Source organism: Eufriesea mexicana, unplaced genomic scaffold (genome assembly GCF_001483705.2).
Source record: "Eufriesea mexicana isolate 0111107269 unplaced genomic scaffold, ASM148370v2 scaffold2438, whole genome shotgun sequence".
Lineage (NCBI taxonomy): Eukaryota > Metazoa > Arthropoda > Insecta > Hymenoptera > Apidae > Eufriesea > Eufriesea mexicana.
In genome coordinates this window covers 310,420-335,625 of record NW_016910515.1, presented here as the reverse complement: position 1 = coordinate 335,625, position 25,206 = coordinate 310,420, and the positions used below count along the sequence as shown (strand labels likewise).

General features: G+C 33.4%; 1 protein-coding gene across 1 annotated transcript in view; it reads right to left on the bottom strand.

Moving 5' to 3' along the window:
* prom (prominin) overlaps positions 1–18,048 on the bottom strand; it is a 107,749-nt gene extending 89,701 nt beyond the window's left edge. The window contains exons 1-2 of the mRNA XM_017903605.1: positions 18,033–18,048; positions 16,976–17,359 (exon numbers count right to left, since the gene is read on the bottom strand). Of these exons, the coding sequence (XP_017759094.1) occupies positions 16,976–17,359; positions 18,033–18,048 (400 nt within the window). The remainder of the gene's footprint in view (positions 1–16,975; positions 17,360–18,032) is intronic.
* Positions 18,049–25,206: the final 7,158 nt, after the last annotated feature.

Here is a 25,206-nt window from a genome sequence, read left to right as displayed (position 1 = left end):
CGAATTTGTTTTTTTTATAATTGTAGGAAAGGAATAGGCACGACCCTGAAAGAATGTCAAGAGTGTTTGGGCTTAGAACGAAAGTGACCGCGTGCAAGAGGATCGAATGTAAGGGATGTTTATGACAGAGCGGAATGCAAGTGAAGCGTGAAAACCTAGGAATGCGTCTGCGTGTTTAGGATGCGTGACCGACCGATTGAGAAAGAGAGCGTATGGAAGAAGACAGAGTGCAAGGGTTTAAATAAGAATGCAAGGACACGAAATGGTCAGAGTGTGTTGGGTTGGTTCTCGCTTTCCGTCATCGCGTCGAAGATGGTGGAGAGCGGGAGCGCTTGGAAGACGATGGCCTCGTTCTGCGAGCAGGTGATGCTGCAGAAGGAGGCCGCTGAAAGGGCCTACGCGCGCGCGCGGGTTAGCGCGGATTCTTCGCGCGTAGGGCGACGGAGGCTGCGGGCGCGGTGTCGCATAGGCGCCGAGCACTCCCCCGGAGAGGTCAACGCGCGAGACCTCGCGCACACGAGTGACCCTGCGCCTTTGGTATGGGGAACAGTCTCCCTCCCGTCCCAGAACCGAGGACAGGATGGACCATCGGCCACCGCGCGACGCCGGTATAGGTACGGAGATATGTGTATGGAGGTACGCGTGGGTCCGTTTCGGTTTTACGTGTATGCTGCATGCGCGAGGTTGCGGTGCGTGTTCCCAAGCGCGCCGGGTGGGAACCTTGAGATGTGTTTCGCGGGGGCGTCCTGGCAATTGCTTCGCTCGCGAAGTCCAGGGCGCTCCACTATCGCGATAGGCTGGTTATCGTGGAGGTTTTAGTGGGTAAAAATCCTGCATAACCCCACCTCTCCTAAGGGGGTCGGGTACCTTTCGAAGATTTTCCCCACGTAAAAATAAAAAAAAAAAAGGGTCAAAGTGTGTTTCGGAGTCAGAGAGAGTATCAGAGTATGTCGGAGTGTTTTAAAGTCAGTTATAGAGTTTTGAGAGATAGCGAGTAGAATAAGTTTTAGTTTAAAATAAATCTTTCTTTATATTTACGTCACTGCTTATTCTGCTGCCTACCCAACATTCCTACATAATTAATCATCGAAATCGAACATATCAAATATTTTTATAACTCATTGTACATATTTGTCAACGAGTCGGTATATTCCGATATCAATACACCACTCAACTGCCGTGAAAGGTAGCTGTACTCTTGCGGAATCGTTTAGATGTAATTTCTAAACTCTCGAACATGTGCAATGCACGACATTGTAAATAATAGTATAATTCCTGACGGCGAAGGGGTGAGATTCTTTATATTATTTTCGCAGAACGAAGAACAATTTCAACGTATGTATATTAGAAGAGGAGTGAAAATTGGCCCATTGGTATATATAAAGAAATATAAAATTATAAAAATTATAAAAGAAAACTGAAAATTAATATTTATGTGCTATTCTCCCAATACTTTGCTGCATTCAGAGAAATAGTTTAGAAATGATATTATTAACATATAAACGTATGGATATTTAACGAGATAAACGAATATAACGATATTTATTTCATGTACACACAGGTCCCTAATGTTTGGAAAGAATGAAAGTCGGATTCGAATGACAAAAAGAATTAATAGTATGGATATGACTGCAAAGTGCATGGGAACGCTTGGGCTATTCCTGGAAAATAGAGGATGATAAACAGCGATTTCGGATTTGGCTCGAGCGTTCAGAATGTTATCTAGAGTGCGTACGGAAGGACGAGTGACCGCGTGGGAGTATCGTATGAACGGGATATTTATGGCAGTATCGAATGCAAGTGAAAAGCGAAATGCGTTTGACAATGAGTGATTAGGGTACGTGACCCACCGAGGGCGAGACTGAGAAATGCATGATTGAGAAAGAAAACATAGGATAAAAGGAGCCAGAGTTCAAGGTTTAAATAAGAGTGCAAGGACGTGAAAGAGAACAGTTCTTTGAGAAACAGCGAGTCAGTGTGAAAGTCGTAAGTTTAGAATAAATTAGTTCACAATAAATCATATTTATTATTTACCATCGTTATTCTGCTTGCCCACTCAATAATATTACATCATGGGAATACAGCATATAATGGTATATCATGAGAATATAGCATATACATAGAAAAAGTAAAGAAGAAATTCAATTCTTTAGAGATTTTGAATAAATTAATAGAACTTCCTATCAAATCGTAATGACAAAGATTAATCGTTTCGGAAAGTTATTGCGTTTTTAATGTCACAGCTCCCTTGAGTCTCGAGGGGTTGTAAGTCCCGTGACACGACTATGTGCTTTATCTTCGGAACGCTAATCGTAATGGCCTATACAGGCCACGCTAAGAGTGATTTTCTGGTTTGTCGAATGCTGTACAGTCCGTCTAACTTGTTGATTGTGTTCTTTCTGATTCCACAGGTCGATTGAATTTTATATAATTCTTCTGTCGATTGGTATTCCGTCGTGGAACAAGGAAGACACCGTTACGGTCTTCGAACAGCCAGGTCTTTAGGGTCGAAGAATTCGGCATCGGAATTTCCCGCTCCATGCCTTCAGTATGTTTGACTGCTGTACCTTTTTTCTTTTGACTTCTCGTGTCGCGGAACACGAGAATTCTTCAAAAACCCTAATTTAACGAAATTAGGCGACGGCTCTTAAGACTTAGCTGACAATAGGCCTGAGGGCTCCACGTGGTCCGCACACGTTGAGAGCCTTAGGCCCTAGCTAGGAGCCATAAACGGTGGATGGGGTCACCAGAGCGCAGGTGGACCCCGCGTACTTCACCACTGCCTTCGTCTGGGAAGACCTTCCCTTCCACCAAAGTGACCAATTTGCGAACCAAGGGAACGCCCTTGGTTCAATTATTCCACTATAATCCGCGGGAGGAATCGAAATTGTCTTTTTTTCTTTGTGTGTGCAGTTGTTTCTGCGATGTTTGCGTATTGTTTAGAAATATGCCCCTCCTGTTTACATATGTAGCACTTTAATTTGTCAGTAGTCGTGAATAGTCTATGTATTGTCCCGTCACAATTGACTGTAAACGAGCTTGGCATCTTTTGGTTATGCTCGGGATTCACGTAAACTTGACGCCTAAAGCTTCAAATTATGAGAAGAGTCTTTATTTGGATGGCGTCACCCTGCATCGGGATCTATGTTTGCTTCGAGGGACCATCAAGATTATCTATTTTCGAAGCAGGACTGAGTGACGCAATGGGTCGTCATAGGGCCTATAAGAACCTGGCAGAACGGTTCGAGGACACACACTCTCTTTCGACAATTCTACATCACGTATCTAAGAAGACTCAATATAATCAAAGCTAAGAGTTTAATTTCTATAAACCTGATTTTTTACCACAAAATGTAGATAAATTCTGGATCTAAAAACTGTTTTTAAATGAGTAATTTCTGAACATAATTTAATGTCATGTTTCGGGGACTTGATTTTAAAGGTACTGTTTGTAATTATTTGATAAAATGATGCGATGTGTTTATTTCTACTGTTTTGTATTTAAATGTTAAATTTGTAACTGTTTCTTTGATGTCTGTTGAAAATAAGATACGTCTTAACGTATCGAATATACAAAAATTAATCTGTCAAGAGAAATGGATATAACTTTAAACTATGCCCAGAATAGGTTCCGGGAACGCGTCAAGTGTTTATTTCGCACGTTAGATAAGAATTAGGGGACCAGGACGAGCTGCAAGCGTATACACTTTTTCTTCACTCTAGTTTTGACTCCCTACGCGAACAGTCGGAATACTTGAGATATACCTTCCTTAGGTATAATAATGTTAAAATGCACACATATTCTTCCATTCGAAATTCGAGAAAGAAATCTTACGGTCTCTGGTTCAATAATATTTCTTACTGCTATTGCATATTCTCTAATACCGATGCTGCCTACAGATATTTTATTCCTCCTTTGTAGGTATATATTTGTGTTTTTTGATATTGACGTAGATTTAGATTCGTTAGTGTTTTGAATCTATCGTGTTCTGTTAACAGTCGGAGGATTTGTCTGTAGTGAGATTTCTTCATTCTATCGAGGTATGTACATGTGTATGTATAGGTGTGTAGGCATGTATCCGTGATAGATAGCGTGTTCGCAGGAGAGTTACCAACACTAGAAAGTTGTTAATTTCACTGTCACTCTCGCTATCACCGCGTGTGGTACTCGTGAAGAATCTGATGTGTACGAATTATTTCATCGACGCGCCGCGGCGGTCGATTTAGAACCGATCGAAATTTTTTTCTCAGCACTTATGCACGAGAAAGATTACTAAACGTTATTTACTGTCGCTTATTGTCGGAAGCAGTGAAAATAGTCTACGCTTTTAAGCAAGAGAACGTTTATTTCGATATACTTTCATACGATTCTTTGTCACATGAATTATATGGACTGAAAAACGTTGTAAGTGAATATGAAATTTGATTAGCCGCATGCAACAAGGAACACATTATTGTTCTAACAACTGTCTTGAAAAAATGTATTATTTCAAGTGATTCATTCCTCTGATTTAGTTTATTTGACCTACTTTGTATACCGTTTCATCTAACACAACTCTTGCAATAGCGTTTAACTGTTTTTAGGACTATGAAAATATAACCAATACTGTCATATGCATATCGATTTTATATAAATATTTGCCATTTAAATTCATAAGAAAGTCACATGTTGAATGCATAAAGATAACGTTAAGACGGAACTATCTATGTCGTTAATACATGTTGCAATATAACCTCTGTACCCTGCGATTTACAATTCGTTAATCCAACAACATATAAAATTTTGAAAACGAAATCTATTTCGACATTACTATTAGTTCAAAGCAACAGCATCTGTTTCTTTGATACCGATGAAAATCAAAATCCTAGCAAGTACTATTTCCAAGCCTGGAAGAAAACTTCCATTGTAATTCTACAAACGAGTCCTGTTTTCAGAGACCTGCATGCTGAATTTCGAGTTCCTCGTGGTATATATAGCATGGTGATAGTTAAAGAACGAGAAGGAAAATGTTATCAATTAACTTCTCAGCTGTCAATGAAACTCAAATCTCGGTCGATACAAAGCGTGTATAATAGCCCATGGATGTAATTGTGAATAATTCTTTCCAGTTAAACATTTTTCAAATATTTCCGGTACATCTTGTATATTTTTAACAAATATCAAGATTTTGATGAAAATCTGACAAATTTTAAAAGAACGACATTCTTAGATCTCTCAAATCGAATTTCGTTAAATGAAATAAGTGCGCCATAATCATTTTATTATTAAATGTAACGGAATTCTACAGCATAGATTGGTAAAGATCTCCCCTTCCCGTGCCATTTTGCTAAATGAAATCTGGGCCCGAACGGTAGGCATCAACGGGCGGTAAACAGACCAGACCGATGCTCGAAACAGTCGCAATACGAGCAGAAATGTAAATACGCGTGACATGTCCTCGAGCCTCGCTCGTGATGTTCACGTTTGGCCCGACTTACTGTTCGCGAGTCTGACTCGTGATATTCATCTTTATCACGAGTCAGACTCGTTAAAGTACAGGAAGAGGTTAAACTATAAGAAAACCGGCGGCAATCGGGTCTAAGCGATTCCCGACATACAGCTGGCGGCGGCTTCATGCTCGCGATGGTTTTTGATCGTTATGAGATGATCGAGAGCGAGAAGCATCGACAAAGGAAGGACTCCACGCATGTGGTAAAAGATTCTCGACAAAGCGAGAGATCGATGTGTAAAGAATAAACCTTCTAAAAAGCTTTCTTTAATTTTAACTCGAGCCTCTTCGGTCCCGTAAAATTATTAACGACTATAGGAGGCATCCTATTCGGGAATAGGAGACAAATCGCTAAAGGAACCACGAATCGTAACCTTGTCGCTCGCTTGAAAAATAATGTTAAAGTCTTAATTAGTGCTTAGAGTAATAATATTGTCAGATACCATAATTATTCTTGATCAAAATTTAACAGGCTTATAATATCACAGTTATATTTTTCTTTAAATAATTTAGTTACGAGTAACTGTTATAAATGAATGAAACTTTCCTTTTTATTACCGGCAATCATTATATCGAAGAAAGAAATTATTTTTGTTTACGAATAATAATGATAGACGATGGAAATTATTTTTTACCACGACCCATCGGTGATAATGCAAATAATCCCTATGGCTGTAAGGAAAAATGCCGTATGTCACGTATTTTCACTTCTGAGATATTGCGATTTAAAGTTCTGAACATTCATTCTTCTGATTAACATTTGGTTAAATTGCAGAGCATTTTTCAAAATATTTCAATTGTTTTTATTTATTTTCCCTTTTTTCGATAAATACATAAATCGTTTATTTTATAGTCCAATGAACGAATAGACTAGAATTTTTTGAAATTGCATATACGGCGTTTTTTCATATGATCACAGATTTTTTATTACAACTAACTATTATGGCCAAGTTTTAATTTCGGTTGTCGTACGTGTAATGTAATAAAATTCTAAAAACGCTCCGTATTATATTTTACATTTTTTTATTCTCATAGACATTGATATCTTTCATTACCTAATACGTTCTATAAATAATTTTACGCCGTTACATACTCGATATTAGTGCCGAAAGACAATTTTATAATGGAAAACCGCTATGATCTGCAAAAGTGCCGAATCAACGGGATTTCTGACGGTTAAATCAATAGTTCAGTGATCGAGAAATAATGTTACGTCATATTTCTACAGATAGGGTAGAAGACTGACTCCGCATCCATTGATGCACGAAAGGATAGGTCATCGTTTTTGCTTATCTATTAATCTGGAAAAGCTGTTTATACATAGAATAGTTCGTTCCACGGGAATTACGTAATCGCATGACAGTAAGATAAATAATTCACGAGAAAGGCTTAGGACCCTATACAATTCTACGCGTTGAAAAACTTTGATGACAAGGCTATGACGTCGGAAAAATTTTCTACCGTTTTTGTTAAACATGTTTCGCCCGAACCTTTTTGTACTACAGGAAGATTTCAGGCGAAGGTTTACGTCTTTCTACGAACGCAAACTATTTTTAAGATTTTACAATAATTTATTTTACAAAGTGTATTTACAAATAATTTACGAATTGATTTAATGAGAATCAGCGATATGCGTAAGATCGTTGTATTGCTTGTGTCGTTTTTCCTTTTGGAAAACTCTGTCTCCCTGATTTCGTGTATTTTATGTTATTGTGTTGCTATCATTGGTTGTCGAGGTGTTTAAGTGGTGGGTGTGTTTTTCTCCTATTGGCGGTGTGCTCGTTGGAGGGATGTGCATGGAGTTCGGAGCTGGTAGGCGGAAGTGGAAGTTTAAACAAATTGTTAATTTGTTTCTAGGTCTTTGAGAAATTTTAATCTTTTTATGGGGGGTTGACTCGGGGGTTAGTTTAGGAGGTCGAGGTGTCCGCGAGTCGTGGGACGCTGATTGTAAAGTAGTAAACCATCGTCCCTTCGATTCGCGTCCTTTGTTCCTAAGGATAAGTGTGGAAATAGGGATAAGAGGTACAGGTCTTTCAAAGGAAGGCGCAGGTTTAATTAAATCTGGCTAATTGTGTATTAGTTTATGAAGGTTACGATCTTACTAGGATTGACTCGAATGGTGGTTTAGCGGATTTCGGGATCCACGAGTCGTAGGACGCTGCTCGTAAGGAGGTAACCGTTATCTTCTCGACTCGGGGCTTTTTTCTTCGGGGTGAATGCATGGAATGGTATATGAGGTTTGCGTCCTTTTGATGAAGGTAAAGGTTCAAAGGATGCGAGTTAATTATCTGTTTGTTTATGGAGAATTTGCGTCTTTATTGAGGATTAGATTGGGTGATGGTTGGGCTGGTGTAAGGGTTTGTGAATTGAGAATGAGGGTAGGGAATGAACAAAACAAAATGGTCATTACATTAGAAACCAAAAATTCTATAAGGTTGTAGACTTTTTTGGATCTTCTTTCATAAAATATCATTGACCGATTGGTACGAAATTTAAGGAGAACAGGTAGATCCGAAATATGAAATTTTAGTTTCGAGTATCTTTACTTTTCGAGATATTAGTGCAATATCTCGAAATAGGTATATTTCGTAGGGTTAAATTTTCGATAAATTTACGTTAAACAACGTAAGTCATCGAACCTGGTAAAATACAGTGAAAAGAATAGCTTTGGCATTCGCGTCTCGTCCTATGAACTGTGCGAGAAAAATCTGTGATCGGGACGTGCGTCGTCCGGTATTGAAAAAAGAAGCGAGGAGCATGCGTCCGTACACAAACAAGATTACGGTTCTATTATATTACTTTCTTTCCTTACTTTACAATTAAAGTTTTCTGTTCTTCTTCGTCTTATCGTGTTCGTTTTTCGCTATTTCGACCCCTTCGTGCAGTCCCGATATTCCTTTAACGAAGAAGGAGAAATATACATGTGGGATTGGAATAAGAACGGCCCTGGAAGAGTGGCAGGTGTGTCTGGACCCAGAACGAAAGAGACCGCGCGCAAGAGGATCGATTTCAATGAATGTTTAGGTTAGAGCGAAAGATTAGATATGCGTGCAGAGTGTTTGAAGATAACGTGCCCTCCGAGGTAGCATAGGAAAGAAGTGTGATTGCGAAGGAAAGCCTGGGTATGGAAAAGGACAGAGCGAATGCTTAAATAAGGGTGCCAGGGCGCGGGCAGCAACAGTCCTTCACGGTCTTCAAGATAGCGTCTAACAAGTAAGAGTCGAGCGTACCCGTAGCGGGTCTCTAGTTTCGTAGCCAATAAGTATAAGTTTATTGTATTTTAAGAAGCAGTAAAACAACGTTACTTTAGCTAATCCACCCACCCCGATCCCACATACATATAATATTTGAAGAAGTATGCATACAATACTTGGTGGCTGAAAACGAAAAGTACACACATTTTCATATCCTACGATATATTATACATCGAATTTTGTCTTCTACATATACATGTAGATATACGTATATACGTAGCTACGAGACAAAACGATCTACTCTGAACGAATATTGTCGTGGTTGTAGCAACTACTACAGCAGAGATGGCTGTATCGTTAACGTAGAATTAAGTTAACGCAAAGTTACGAAAGTTCTTCTTACTAATAGCTCAGAAATTAATAAATAACTGTAGTTAAAGATTTATACGCTATATATTTTTATTCTCTCTTATCTCCATTGCTCTCATATTTTATATCACTCGGTTACTCGTGCATTTCGTAGGTACAGCCTCTTTTTCTCGACTACTCGCACTGTCATGCGATTGATTCCTACTCGAGTTATTGTACGAGTAAACCCATTAATAGGTAAGCTCGAGTGAGAGCGATGACCTATTACTCTTTTCGACAATGGACGCGAAGTGAACTCCCATGTGTAGAAATATATCGTAGTATTATTCCTCGATCGCTCAACTAAATTCCTTTGATTTAGCAATAAATTTTAGTAAAGGACAATTTTGAGGTATATTTTTTAAACAGTCCTTCATCGATTCGGAGGAGAATTATCCTGCTCTCTCCGTTGAGAGATAGCGGAATAGCAGTGGTGATATGTAATTTTTTATAGTCTATTTCTAAAAATAGTTTCTTCTACGGTCATTCAAGGCGGATAGAATTTATTTTCGATCAATAATTTCTTATATGAGATATAAATAATTAGAGAAAACAATTAGAGATATAAATAACGTTTAAAACATTTGGGGATTTTTAATATTTTGCAAGATGCTCAATTAGAATAAACGATGTTATTTTATAATTTATCTTGTAACTTTTATAATATTTTCATAATATTTTACAACGTTACCTTAACTATTCTACAAGACACTGATATAACGAAAGGAGAAAATTTTGTTTATATCGTTGATATCCGAAGAATTTTGTCAAGATCCAAATTAATCATGTTCTATTTTCTTTTTATAATTTAACTTTACACCAATACGCCACTATTTCAGGCATAATTTCGTCAAATCCTAATAAATTCTTAATAACTTAATTTTGCATTCTCAATTTTTCAATTCATTTCTTCCTTTCATTCTTCTTACGCAATCCTCTAATTTCGCATATCTCAAGTAAATTTGTTGCGTATTATAATATATATCGTTGCATAAATAAAATTTTGGTTTCCTCCAATACCTGGCAACTTTGCACCTTGAGAATTTTAGCACTATTGAACACTTTAACAGACTTTCCCATATAAACTACCTCAAGAGACTTTGCCGAAAAGATATTGCTCTTATACTTGTAAAACTTCGATACAGATGCAAAAATCGGAACTATCCATTCGTACTAAGAAATAATTGCGTGTCGCGTGATTAGTAATTTTTTTTATTCATCGATTATACGTAGCTTTTTCCTACGATTGCAGCCAAATTCTCGCTTCTAGTATCTCTACTACTTTAGCGTGTTAGCTTGGGAATAGCAGTCTAAAATCCATCATTATCCATCACCGTTAAAATAATAGGTATGACAGAAGGCAATCAGAGCACTCGCATCCCTTCACCTCCTAAGATGATCGTATTTCTGGATACAAAAGCCACCACATCAGGGGTTAATGACGTTCAATCGATAACTTTACTTTCATTCTTACATACGCAATTATATTTCCAAGACCGAACTTAATTAATATTCTTCTCGAGTTCACGAGTCGTTTCACTTCTATTCCCCTTTATTTAAATTAATGTCGTTTTATTTTCTCTTCAAGAGATTCGTGATCTCAAATCTCGTAGCAAATTTATAGAGATCTTATTTAAGCGAAATATATATTTGGAAATATCTTCTTAAATTTGACGAATTAACAAATTTCTTCGATGGATTCTCCCTTAAATCAACGAATAATTTAGACAAATTGGAAAAGTATGTGAAAGAACAGTCAAGGCTAATTGCAAGTTGAACGTATTTGAATTAACACAAAATTATAAGGAACGAAGTATAAAAATCAATTTTAACAAACCGAAAAGGATTATCGATGTCGTTTTCCTATAAAAGAAGAAATATTTTTGAAGGTAACGCATAATTAAATAACTTTTTATTCTGTTATCTCTAAGAAATTTTAGTATCTATTCGATAAGATTATTCGGAAATGAATTATTCTAGTTGGGTTATGTGTCTTTGAAGTGTAGATGCTTCCTGAATAGAAAGCATCCGTACAGACATTACAAGTACATATAGTACACGAGGATTACGCATATATATTATGTTGTTGAACTAGGAGATCGTTGAGGTGCATTCTGTGTAATCTTCCGAGTATATTGGTAAAGTATATTCCTTTGGCTAAGTCACTGGAGCGATCGTCTAATCTTGTTACGTTTAAACGTGTTATTTCTTTTATTATTAATATGATTTTCTATTATTTTTGTCAATAGACTCCATTGCAATTTAGTTATTATATACTAACAAGCGTAAGCGTTAAGTTCTTATTCGAAGATCTTTAAGGATAAATCGAATATCACGTTTCCTTCTAAATATCTTATAAGTAGTTTGTAATTTATACTATTATCGCTATAGTCTTATGACACCATCTTTGTACCTACACAGTGTCGGGCGTTTGTCTCGATTCGAGTTTGCATGGATAATCGAGAGAGACCGAAGAACGATTAACGATAAGACTTAAATAGTCTTCGAAAAGAAATTTGTTCGTTATTCTGATTATTGAGAAATAAAATAAGTTTGGAAATATATCGTAAATGATTGACTAATTTTCACTGATTAATAACGTATCTAAAAATAGTTTTCGCATAGTTTATTTGAATATTTTACCTTCGGGTGAATTTATTTTTAAACTTCTCAAAAGGTATTACGTATTTAGATTAGATATATAGTCTTCGACAGTAATGAACTATTTTCCCAAGTATTGAAAGAAACATCTAGATTGTACACTTCCTTTCTGTGATCTACTAAACAAAAGTAGAAACTTCAAGTTACGAACGGTACCGTTAAATTCACCGAATTTTCTTTCCTTGCCGATTTAATGCTTCGAAGGTAATGTTCCATATCTCCTCTGTTAATCATTGTTGAGTTACCGCACGTTTTTCTAAACATTTTCCAAGTTATTAAGCAAGAAACTTTATTTTATACCGGAAAGGAATTTTAACGTCTTCCCTTATTAATTCGATTACACAGGATTGCAATTTTTATGCGAAAAATGTTGTTATCCTGTATTATCTATAAGTATATACTAGTACCGAAAAAATTGAGCTGATAGGATAAATTATCCGATGATGATTTTAGACCATTTTTAAAATATAATCATTCTACGGTACCTTAGCTATTATCGTCATTTCGAATGTTGCTATGATAGAATATGATTTTATATTTCTGATAAGAATAAGCTTTACAAATAGGAAAAGAATCAACTTGAACCTACATATTTGGAATAAGCAAATTATAAGATTTATGTTGCAACAGGTAGTTTGTTCCTTTCGCATCTGTAAATCGGTCGTATTCTTGTTGTTATTTGTTTTGTTGTGTTCTATTATTTGTTTCTTGTATTCTTGTTTTTATAATGCTGATTTAGTAGAAATTCAATATGATTATAATGATTTAGAACAGATATATCGGCTTAAATTATCTTCTTCTAGGTCGGTAAATTGGAAAGAAATTAGTAAGATATTTATGCAATTAATTAATATAACTTTTCTTTCTTTGTCATAAGTATCGTGTCGATTTTGTTAGTACATAGAATCTCAATTCATGGTTTGTTTTTAATTGTTTGTTAGCATTTCAAACTGCATGTAACACCTACTTTTAAAAACATTTATTAGTATTTTATAGCAAGTATGTTTACCAGTAGATTTGATGTGATATTTATAATTCTTATCAAGTATAAGTTCTATATTTTTAAGTTATCGAAACAACAATTTTATTATTTTTACTGTATATAAAGCTAGCTTATCGTTTATCGTAACAAACGGTTTTTCTTTATATTTCTTGAATTCAAATTCAAATTCAAATTGAAGGCTGTAATATTGTAACCTTGTGTCTGGATGTTGAATTTAACCATGGTTATAATTGTTTCCTTATTATGTAACCTTCGTAATTGTACTGGCAATTATAACCTTTTTCTTTTACAATCCTTGGTCATACGCTTGGTAACAATACAATGATAGAAGAATATTAATTCTAGTCTCCGAAGATTCAGAAGAAATTCATCACGATCGCGTATTTCTTTATCCTCATCATTGACCTCTAATTCCATGAATCAAAGCGGTAACTTGTTTTTCTATGCTTACTTATAGTATTACGTACTAATATGTTATTTGATATTCAAGTTTTCCGAATTCGTAACAATCCTATGAATACTTGTTCACGGATACATCGATTTTAGCGCACTTTGTAGCTTTTACCTTCAATTAATTAATATATCGTAAAAGTTGTCATGCTATAAATCTTGAAAGTTTTAACTAGAATTTTTACACGATTATTATTTATTTTTACGCGTAATTTTTATTTATTGTTCCATTTAAAATAGTGATTCCAGTAGAAGATCTAAAATTAACCATTATTTTGCATAGTATAATCGTTCCTACTTCTTGAAATTCTGTTTTATAGATTTCTCATTTATATCATACATGTAGTTATCAGAAAGAAAGTTTATTTAATCATATAAACTTATTTACGAAGAACAAACATTCGATTCGAATATGTGCACGAATAAGTAGATGTAAATGTACACTTTGTACGCGCATATACGTGTTGTCTATATGACAGTTTATGTAAGGCCTCTTCGTCTAGAAATCGTTTAAAAAATTACATTTAACTCTATTAGCTGAACTTAAATGTGTATAGTTCTGCCTGACCACATCGAGTAGATGTAAGTAAAGTCGTGAAATCTGTATTGATCTATTTATATATAGATTTGAGCAAAAAGTAGCATGATAAATGAATAATTTTGATACCTTGCTTTGAGTAGCAACGGAAACGTCGAGTTTGGTGTCATACTACTGAAAATGCTGATTGATCATTTTTCAATTGATTGCAATAAGTTATCATAATAACGATCAAGCAATCGTAATTATTTAAATATGTATAATTATAATCGAACGTAATGAACGAGGCGTAACGGTTTAACTTCATTTCTATTAATGAAATGAGAAAAATAGAAACTTAATGCAATATTTACAATTTCACATTTCGTTAGAAACGAGTACGATCGATATAAGTGGTAGGAAAATATCTACGGTCATATATCAAAGATCTTACATGTTTCGTTTCTGTTATGAACTGGGCAAATCCAAGAATGCTTCCACAGTCTATAAATTATTTGGGACGCGAAATCTAATGTAAAGTCAGTTGGTGGGGATATAAAGAAAGCTACCATTTCTTTGTGCGGGAGAGGTTTATTGCTGCGACAAACTGCAGGGGAATGTAAAACAAGTCGCGATAGTTGCGAAAATAAGAGAAAATGAGAAAAACATGTAGCTACGCTTAAACTTTTACAAAAAGTGATAAGTCGTAACTTATTTTCTATACAGAGGCACGCGAATAGTACGAAAAAGAAAAGAAAAATTGTAAATATGTGTATATAGAAGAAATAAAATATCGGTAAAGGATTATGTGACTTGAAACGACAAAAAATAGAAAAATGGAAATGGAAATGGAAAAAGGAAATATGTAATTTATAAATGCACTACATAGTGGAAAGGTATAAAGCGAAAATTCGGAAAGGGTGGTTGCGATCGTTAGAAGCATCCGGGCGTTACAGGAAGCATGTTATACAGAATGTCCCTGAAAGTTATGCATAAGCGGATACCGCGTGATTCTTCGTAAAATAATATAAAAAAATTATACGTAACCTTTTTTTATTCGAGGCTTAGTTTTCGAGAAAGTCAAGTTTAAAAAATTCTTTTTTTACATTTGTGATTAATCGTAAGATATAACTCGTGAAACAGCGTATACGCTTATCGCGTTTGTAACAGATGTCTATAAACCATTTTCAAGTCACTGGATTGAAAAAAGAACATTAAAGCGTATTTTGCAAAGAATATTCGATTATATCAGATTCGAAATTTTTGAAACTGTCATTCCTTTGTTCTATACAAATTGTGACACAAAATGTAACTAATTACGTACATACGTGTGTACACTGGGTATACTGTATTGTAACTCTAGATCGTCAAATATATGTATCGTTTATATATCGTTTCAAATGCTCCAAACTTTATAACTGATTCAACAAAATATGCGCCTTGTATGACAAAGTTATACGCACTTATTCTTATTCTTTATACGTTTATAATAAACCTTGTATTTTCCCCGTTGAGAAGTACATATGTGCGTATGTATCCGTTATTTATTATCAAAAATTTCCCACATTTTCAAATCAAAATTATTTTGTAAAGAAATATATATGGATATAAGATAATTTGGATATAAGTAAATTTGATAGAAAATTTGTTTGTCAGGCGGTTAGCAAAACATGGTATAGAATGTTTATGGAATTCATAGAGGTATAGATTATTCATGGACAAGAATACAAAAAGAATGATACGATGTAGAATCAGAAATTATTCATAATTTAGTATCGATCATGTTGCACGGATTGAACGCAATAAGCAAAAGATAAAGGAAGATAAATAAAATATTATCTTACAATTTGAATTTCAAAAATTATATATGAGTGCAAAATGGGGAACATTGTATCACGGGTATATTTGTTCGAAAATAATTTGTTAGTTCAAAAATTGCTAGTACAAAAGAAAATTTGACTTCTAATTGTAGCTACCTAATTCTCAGCAATAAGTTGAAAAATTTTCCACGTTTCATTAATGTTGAACATTAATGCAGGAATAATTAATGTTTTTCAGATAAAATTACCGTTGCGTGTCCAAACTTTTTATTCCTATATTTTTGGTACAAAGCTATGTGAACTTCGATATATGAGAAATTTCTTCTACTAGCAACATATCGCAATTATTTAAAGTGTTCGTTGAGAACACCCGATATTCGAAATGTTAAAAAATTATACTAATAACTATTTGTATTCTAATATCGAAAATTAAAATTCTATTTATTAATATCGTTTAATTAGTTCATGTAGCATTAATACATATTTGCAAATATAAATTGTAATAAATTTGCATTAATAATTTCACGCTATATAATCCAATAAATTTACACTACGTAAATTTTGCACTAAAAATTAATAAATACGTTGTTTACATAATTGAATTCTTTTTGTACAGTAAGCAATTTTTCGTTGAAATTCTTTTTTATATTTAATAGCTTTTGAGATCATTATAAAACAGACTTTTCATTAATCGTTAACTTGGAAAATTGTATTTATATTTTCGACATGAATTTCGACACGTATTAAATGAAGATTGTTTAAAATGTTCTTTCAAAATTGACATCGTGTAGAAATTTCATCGAAATTTGGTTTACACGATTTAGAGTCTAGCCCGTATTAAACAGATAAACCTTCGCTTGAATTTATTGGCTAACTAGAAATTACGTTTCTAAATTCCAATTTCGTGCGTTAATTATACAACACGTATGTTCGTTATATGTAGTTATATCATAGCAAGTACAACTTGATTCATATGATTCATATTCATATGATAATCATTAATGTGGCAATATAATACGAATTTAACAGATTCATCGAGCAAGTAGAAATTTGTGTTAGATAGTAGTCAACAAAATCGTATAAAATATTACACTATGATATCAATGCAATTTTATAAGTGAATTAATTAAGCAATTAAAAAGGACTTGTCAGGTATCGAGAGTAAAGAATATTTTTACGTTACAAAACGTGTAACGATAAAACTTATTTCGTACTCTAACAAATTATGTGTGTTTATTTTAAATCAAAACTGTATATTAAATTTTGTTACTAAACAATGTTAACAAAATTTATGATAAATAACTTCACGCGTTTAATTCGTCTTCGTATCATGATGCTACTTTAAATCGTAATATAAATATTCTGAATGCAATACCTTAAACTAATTGGCTAAAATAGTCTAAAACATAAAAGATAAATATGAGATACTTTACCAACAGGTACATCATAAGGTTGAATAAAAGATAGAAATTTCCGTAAAAAGTCGAAAATAAATATTCCCCTCTCGAGATGTAAATTTGCCATTTTATACTGTTTCTCTGAATCGATGGTAGGGAATTTAAGTTTCTGATTGAAATCGTTCCAATTTGTAGATTCCATAGATGTCTTTAAATGTGAAATATTTGTGTCATTTCTGGTTCCATCAATTAGAACTTGGGCTATCACTTCACTCTCGTCGTGTTGTGCTTCGCTTGGTGCACGAAAAATGACCAAACTGTCGGCGATGGAACGATTGTTGCTATTGGAAAATGAATCCGTTTCGATAATGTCTTCAAAATGACCCAGAACTTCTGTCACTAAGAATAATATGAATATTTCTGAAAGATTGAAAAAGTTTATTCATTAATAATCAAGAAGCCTATATTAAGCAACCAAAATACCCAAAATTTCTTTTGGATTATATTTATAATGTATTCTTTTATTATATTATAAACTTTGCATCTTAAATCGTACGTATAAAATGTAAATAGTATTATCTAATTATTGCAGATCAATAAATTTATCGAAGACTTAAAATGTTAGAATGTGCCATGAGGGAAATAAATGATAAAAACAAGGATTAACTTTCCAAAAAATGAAAATAGAACACGAAATACATTTATTATAAATTTATTCTACACCGAAATAAGGTCACACGAAATATAATTTATTTTAAATTAATCAATATTTTTTTAATTACCTACTAACTTTTTCAGTTGTACTTGCATCGATTCATAAAATAATAAGATATTTCTCTATGATTACCGATTTCAAACATTTGAACGTCACCGTTCAATTACATGACAGCTGTTTCAATATTTTATCAATTAATAAAACTGTTGTTAAGTAAAGCGAAAAATCATTTGTGAGAAAAGTATCGTGTCAAATCCCACGAGTAATAGTATCAATTTTGTCATCACGTTATATATTTAACTCTGAAGTATATTTGGAAGGTTCATACCTTTTCATACTAGTAAGTAAGAAACATATAAGATACAAAATTCTGCTTACCTCTCGGTAGAACCATTTTTTTTCACAATAATAATATTAAACTTGCGGAATACTTTTCTGATAAAGTAAGCGATATAAAGCGGAAACGGTAGGACAACCCTGTTGAATCGTGGCTATATGTGAACTGACACTCGAAAGATTTGCGAAGGCTTCTCTGAAACCCTGTAAGTGCAGATGTTGTTGAACCCTGATAGAAGAGAAATAAAAACATGCACATATATAACATTTAAAACGATAATATCGTAAGCGTATTAAAATAAATGGTATCTTACAATTTTGGTAATTAACCTACTTAACTAATTTGAACTAATTTTGGAATTACGATTATATTTTTGAAATAAATACTATTATATTAACGCTGTTAATTTTATTTAACCTTTATAATTAAAAAAAGTTTTCTTCGGGAGCAACGAAATTTCTGTTATTTCAGATGTGTATAACTATTCCAATTATAAGATACTACTGTTCTAATGTTTTCATTTCAATACCGGTATAAGGTATTGATCATTTAATTTGATTTAGTTTAATCAGTGAAAGAAGATCTACGTTACAGCCAGTAAATAACCAAATGAAAGTTATAATATCTTCTAAACTAACTCTCACTTTCACGTAGTTTGAGATCTGAAGTTGTACAAATGAAATGATATATCGAACTTGAATGCACAATATAGTGCCGAAAGTAGCGAAAAAATTAAAGATAAAGTAATCATAGTAGAGAGAAAGTATAAAAATTATTTGAGCGTTGTTTAAATGTTCAAAAATTAAATGAGAAATGTAAAATAAATGTACAGTAGAATTCTAATTATCCGGTACTCGATTATCCGGAATGTTCGATTAATCGATACATTTCCACATCCGTCGCGGATATGTATCTCACATAAACAACATTTGCTGAGTATAATAATTTGCATATACTTCGAAATAAATTTTTTAAAGAAGTTATCGTGTAATACTCTTCCACCTTCTCTGTTGCACCGACATCCACTAACGGTAATGTTTAAGCAAGAGAAATATAATTACATATGTATCGATTAATACATTCTATATGTTCTATATGCATACATTCTATTTTATAGGTTATTTTTGTCAATAAATTGCATTAGCATATCATACAATGTTGTTTTTTAAATTATATTCTTTTTATCCCTTCATATGTAAGTATAAACCTAAACTTCATATAAGTATAAATCTGGCATTACCTCGGTTCCAGGTATTATACATATATATTATATACGTAATATAATTTATACACGGTACATATGTAGTATTAATCTTCACAGTCGATAGGTTCGGATCCAGGGTTCGAATTCTTTATGCGTCTTTGAACGTTTTTGTAATTTTACCCATGCATTTTCATTCTCTTTATATACTGCATTAGATGCAATATTATTTTGTAAGTCCAAACTTAATGTGTGTATTTTTTTAGTTTATAAGTTTATAATACTTCTTATAATAACTTTGGTAAAATTAAAAAGATTATTTACTATCATTTGTCAAAAATTTTGCACATTCGGCTATAAATAAGCTACATTTTTATACAGAACTGCACATTGCGCGAACGTTGATTTAAGTTATAATCGATGTGCCAAAATTATCAAATCCGTCTAATATCTAGTGAACGGAGAGGTTCAGTTACATATAGCCGTATCTGTAATGTATAGACATGTCTGGCTACTGATTTTGACATGAAATACACTTTTCTTTTCGCTTCCTATCTCTCCTTTATCACAACAGCTGTTCTATATGCTCTAATTTCGTAAACCTAGAGCACAGCTGGAGACAGTGGAAGCAGGAACTCGATAATATTCTTAGACAAGCGTAGGATTTCGGGATGTGTTAGGCCACCAAGTTTCATTAGGAGTTCTTACCGCGACCAATTTGTAATTTTTATTGCATATAATTATAATTGCGTATAATTTTTATTATTTGTAATTAAATTTTTTAAATTTTATTTCAAGATGTAATTTCCAGAATATTTAAATTGTGAACGATTTAAAACAAAATAATTGCAAAAAATAGAAGTATTTTAATTAAATCATTTCATGGTTTACACGCGTCGAGGAAATTGCTCATTACGGATTAATCGTATGGATATCATCGAACCATGCGGTAGACATATTTCTTAAATATCTCTTTTTTTGACGTGAATGTTCAACCAGTGGTCTGAGAAGCAGTCATTTGTGGCTATACGTCAAGATAAAACGAAATGTTTTCATTTTTAACATTATCCATTTTGAATCGGTAATTCAGTATAGAATAAGATTACGATATTGGTAATAATTGGAAATAAAATTAAATTAAATTATTTATGTTAGCAAAATAATTCTTATTTTATAAGGGAGAAGTATAGGCAAAGTACAATATAAATATATTATTGATTATTTATTTTATTCCATACCTACCGGTTTCTAGACTTTTTATCATTTTAGTAACATTTCTAATGTTATCGATTCAGCGAAAAATAAGCTCACAGCGTTAAAGTGGAAGGAATATAAACTAAAAGCCACGAAGTTGCGGATAAAATATAGATGATATTAAAATCGCAAATAAGAAACATACTTACATACTTATGTATGATTAAAATGAGGTTGGGCAAAGAAAGCAGTTAGTTAAACAGAGATACATATAAAACGAAAAGAAAAGAAAACAATTCTAAGCGACTCTCTTTACGACTTACCGAACTTCGCGCAATATTCCTCCCTCGAAAGGATTAGTCCTGGCTTTCCCTAATTGTCTGTAAAAACTAACCGTTTGAATTAATTAAAAACTAACACCGTTTTCCCGATGGGTCTGGCTTTCGACTTGTCCACTTATTCTCAATCGCTTTCTCTTTTACGTCCATTTTCCATTTAGAGTTCTTAAACCTACGATATAATGATATCGAATGATATATATGAAACTTTCATATGCAAAATATATGTATCTAAGTGGCTTTTCACGCAGTTGTACAGCGACACGCATTCGCGACGCTAAAACATCTCGAGCGTCTATTTATAAAAATCTAAAAGAAACTAATATTTTGGATTTAAAAGTATCGATCAATTATCACTACGAAAAGCTTTTTCAAATATGAAAGATGGAAAATTGACTTTTGGCCTGAAATATTCGCTTTCCAGGACACTGTAGACCATCCGCCTTCCGAGAGTTAATTCAATCTCCTAATCGGTCGCCAGGAAAACGCTCATTGAACTTATCGAGTCCTCGTTCCAGGCCACGTGAAAAAGTTTTGCAGTCGGCCAAAAATAAAGAAACTGCGTAAAGTGTATATATCTTTCAGCACGGATGCAAACTTTCACCGAGTAACTGCCTCATGGTTTATTATACCGTTTTCTATTGACGTACGTGTAGAAGCTTTAAGTAACCCGACCTTTTGGTCCACTGACTAGCATGGTTTACAGCAGTACTGCTGCAGTTTAAGCAAATATAATATGATGTCCCGCGGTTGTATCACTAACCAGAGGCTACACTCGATGTTGCTAAACTAAGTATATGCGCAGAATTTCGTATCAGTACTTCAAAAGCTAGCGAAGTTATAGCTGTTCAAACAATACGATATTTCGCGATATCGGTAAGATAACTGATACTGTTGTAATATCAAGAAGATTTGACTATTACGTTTTGAATAATCGATTAGAAGGATATTTGAAAAGGAATAGTAATCGTTGAATTAGGAAATCGTTGAAAAAGGAATCGTTGAATTAGTAAATTTACCATCTGGCATTGGAATTTTTATAGTCGTAGTTATCAGAATATTCAATAAATTGAAAGCTCTATTCAAGATAATAGAGAGAAATCACATAATTCATAGAGGTGTTGTAAATACAGTTTATAACAATGGCTGCTACATCGATCACCTGTGACCGAAATTTATCTTCTCTATGTAAGAAGACTATAGTAAATAACGTAATTTACTTCGTTAGTAAGGTAAAATGAATATTATCGACTAAATAATGTTGAACAAAATAGGCAGCCAGACAATATTATGAAATAAAAAAATTCACTATTCAACTATTAAAGATTTTAATGGAAACAGAATATATTACACATACTAAGTATACAGTACAGCATACTATAATGAAAATTTTATTGTTGAATATCGATTAACAAAGATTATAAAGAAAGTCAAAGTCGCTCTTAGAATACAAAACAAGTGAGCGGACATTTAGTTAACAGAAAAGGTAGTTCTTTCATAATACTAGGACAGATTAGTCCTAAATATATTTCTTATTTCTTATTCAACCCTATCTTCTCAGAATGATGTATTTGGAATTGGTTTATAGGATGTCTTAAAATATAATGGTGCGGGGAAATTCAAATTTTGCATATACCTGTAAAATATGTGCTACTATAATCTTACGTTTAAGTTAATGTCATAAGTTTCGCGAATTGTTTAACTCATACAAATACTCTAACTGCTTGAAAAAAATCTGTTGCGTCCCGAACACTGTAACTCTCGCGTTGGGAATTTCACGGGGTTGTAAGGCCTCTTTACGCGAATGCGACAATGCTGCTGGGATGCGGCCAGAGTTAGATCTGGTTAGGGTTGAACTAAAGAGTTCTGATGTGCGATTGTCTCTGGCGCTGAGTTGATAGTAGCTTCGACGTCTTTCGATGGTGGTGGATGTTTAAACAATTTGGGTCTTTATGCCTATAGTCTTAAGGGTGATTTATTGACCCTCGGTAAGGTTTATTCAAGTGACGGCCTGGTGACAAGTGTCCGCGATTCAAGGGACGCTGGCAATAAGGACATAAAACAGTCCCTCACCTAACTTGGGACGCGCGGTCCTAGAGCCGCAATAAAATCGATAATCCAATTTCAAATATTTTGATTTGATGTTTAGTCATCTGTAGATATTGACCTATGTGCATAAGAGAAACTCCAGACCGGCTAACTTTCCCTTTTTATCCCTTACTCATCCTTATTGCCCTATTGCTCACTCAAACTCCGACCTTCCCTGCATCATCCATTCTTAACCTTCGATCTGTGGACAACCCCCTCTTATTTCCTAATTCACATATAAATATTGCCCATCATCCCAAATGCCCAGTTAGTCTTCCGCCTAGTAGTAAATTGGAGTCACGTTTGCTAAAAGATCTGATCTGGTACGTACTCGGCCGCACTATTGTTACACTCAAGTTCGTCTGTTAGTTGTAACAAAAATAAAGATATATTTGGAATACAACAACTTTACATTACTATGAATTTTCATCTTTTATTTTTGAAGGAATTTGTAGATGTAGGAATTTGTATCTGTCAACGATAACAGTTATACACATTTTTTTTTTTATAAAATAATGAAGAATAATAATATAATAAAGAAAGCCGAAGAAAATACGCTTTACAGGAGAGTGCGATTCGAAGTGATCCAAATTAGGTACACGTTGATCGACAGCTATTCAAAAATTTCAATTATCGATCAATATGTATAACGAGTATCGCTCCCTTTGTTCCGGGTCCGGCTTATAGTGCGATCTTTTTAAAAAGACCAAGAGGAGGTACTCGTATACGTATACGTAACTGAATGGTTAGTGAATATTAGATATATATTTAAATGACTGAGGATAGAAGATACGAGTTTTTAGGAAGCTATATTCGCTATTAGTACATAATTTTAATTATCTCGTTAAAATGTAACGCGACTACAATGCAACTAAACTATTATAAACTATGTGTTATAACTGTTATACCTAGCAGTTAACCTAGTTAAGTTAAGTGTTCTTTTACACTTTAACTGCAAAATTATCGGTACCTTGTATTATTTATTTTAAAAGCGAGTATTAATTTAGTTATTGTTCCACAATATAAATGGTTATGCTTTTATACATTTAGCTTAAATGTTCTGTCTTTTTCTTCAGTAAATTACTATATTTTTGAAGAAAAAACATGAAATAAATTAAAATTCAGAACAGTTAAGCCTTTGAATTTTTATACAGATTTAACAACGTTTAATTATTATTACAATGTAATTATAATAAATGGAAACGTACTTACATGTATATTTATACTGTTTCCTGTAACATTTTGTATACATTGATGGATATTTAATGAGACACTTGTATGAAATATAATGAATTCTTATGAACTTTTATGAACTTTTATGAACATAATATGATTGTAATTTATTCAGGATGTCAAGATAAAATTGAAAAAAGAATCAAAAAGAATTAATTTTCTGTTTCGAATATGCTATATTATATTTTTAGTTGGAATGTACTGAAACATTTCGTTATTTCTATTTATAACGTAAAGTACAGTTCTAAATACTTTACCTGTAACTGAAATTAGTTTCGATAAATTTTTTTACATTTAAAAAAAATATCGATATAATTTTCATATTTTGTTTCACTTTGGTTGACTTTATCTTCTGACAAAAAATAAATGCTATATATATATATATACACAGATATTATACAATTTTAACATATTTAGTTATGAAAGTCTTTTCTTTTTCTTAAACCTCCGTTTTTTATTTACAATCTGTCTAGATGAAAATGAGTAAATATACATAACGATTGGCTTAAGCGTAACATGCGACTCATTCCACTAGTGTGAAGGAGCACTAGTTAAATTTCATAGTTATATAGATTCTATCGTGAAGAAGTATATGCTAATCACAAAATGAGATCTGTAAAGCGTCTCTTTCTTAGTCGCCTCGGAATTAATTTGTAGCATGACGACGTCGTTTTGATTGGGATGGTTATCCGTTCTTTGTGCTTCTAGTTGGTAAAATGAATTATTTCACCTTGAATTGTAGCCATTTTTAGGTCCTTACGAATATCCTCGTTCTTAAAGTCCCAGGGAGGGGTTATGATTTGTCTCATTGCCAGACAAGCTGATTGTACGCGTTCCGTTTTTGTAATGTAGAATTTGTGGCTGTACCACTTAACTGACTACCGTATGCCCAAATCGGTTCAATTATTGCCTTGTATAGGAATAGTTTACTTTGTACGCGAAGTTTACATTTTCTGTTGGCTAATTAGAACTTGTTCTTTTTTTACCATTTTGATGCGTTGTATTTTTTGCGAAATGTGGTTAATTTGCTGTCTAAATTTTCTGTACTTGTTAGATAGAACAATGATTTATTTGTAAGCATTTTGGTGTTGCTTGTCTCAGAGTAAAGGTAATGTGACTAAATTTTGATGCGTTAACTTTCATTTTCTTGTCTTTCAATCA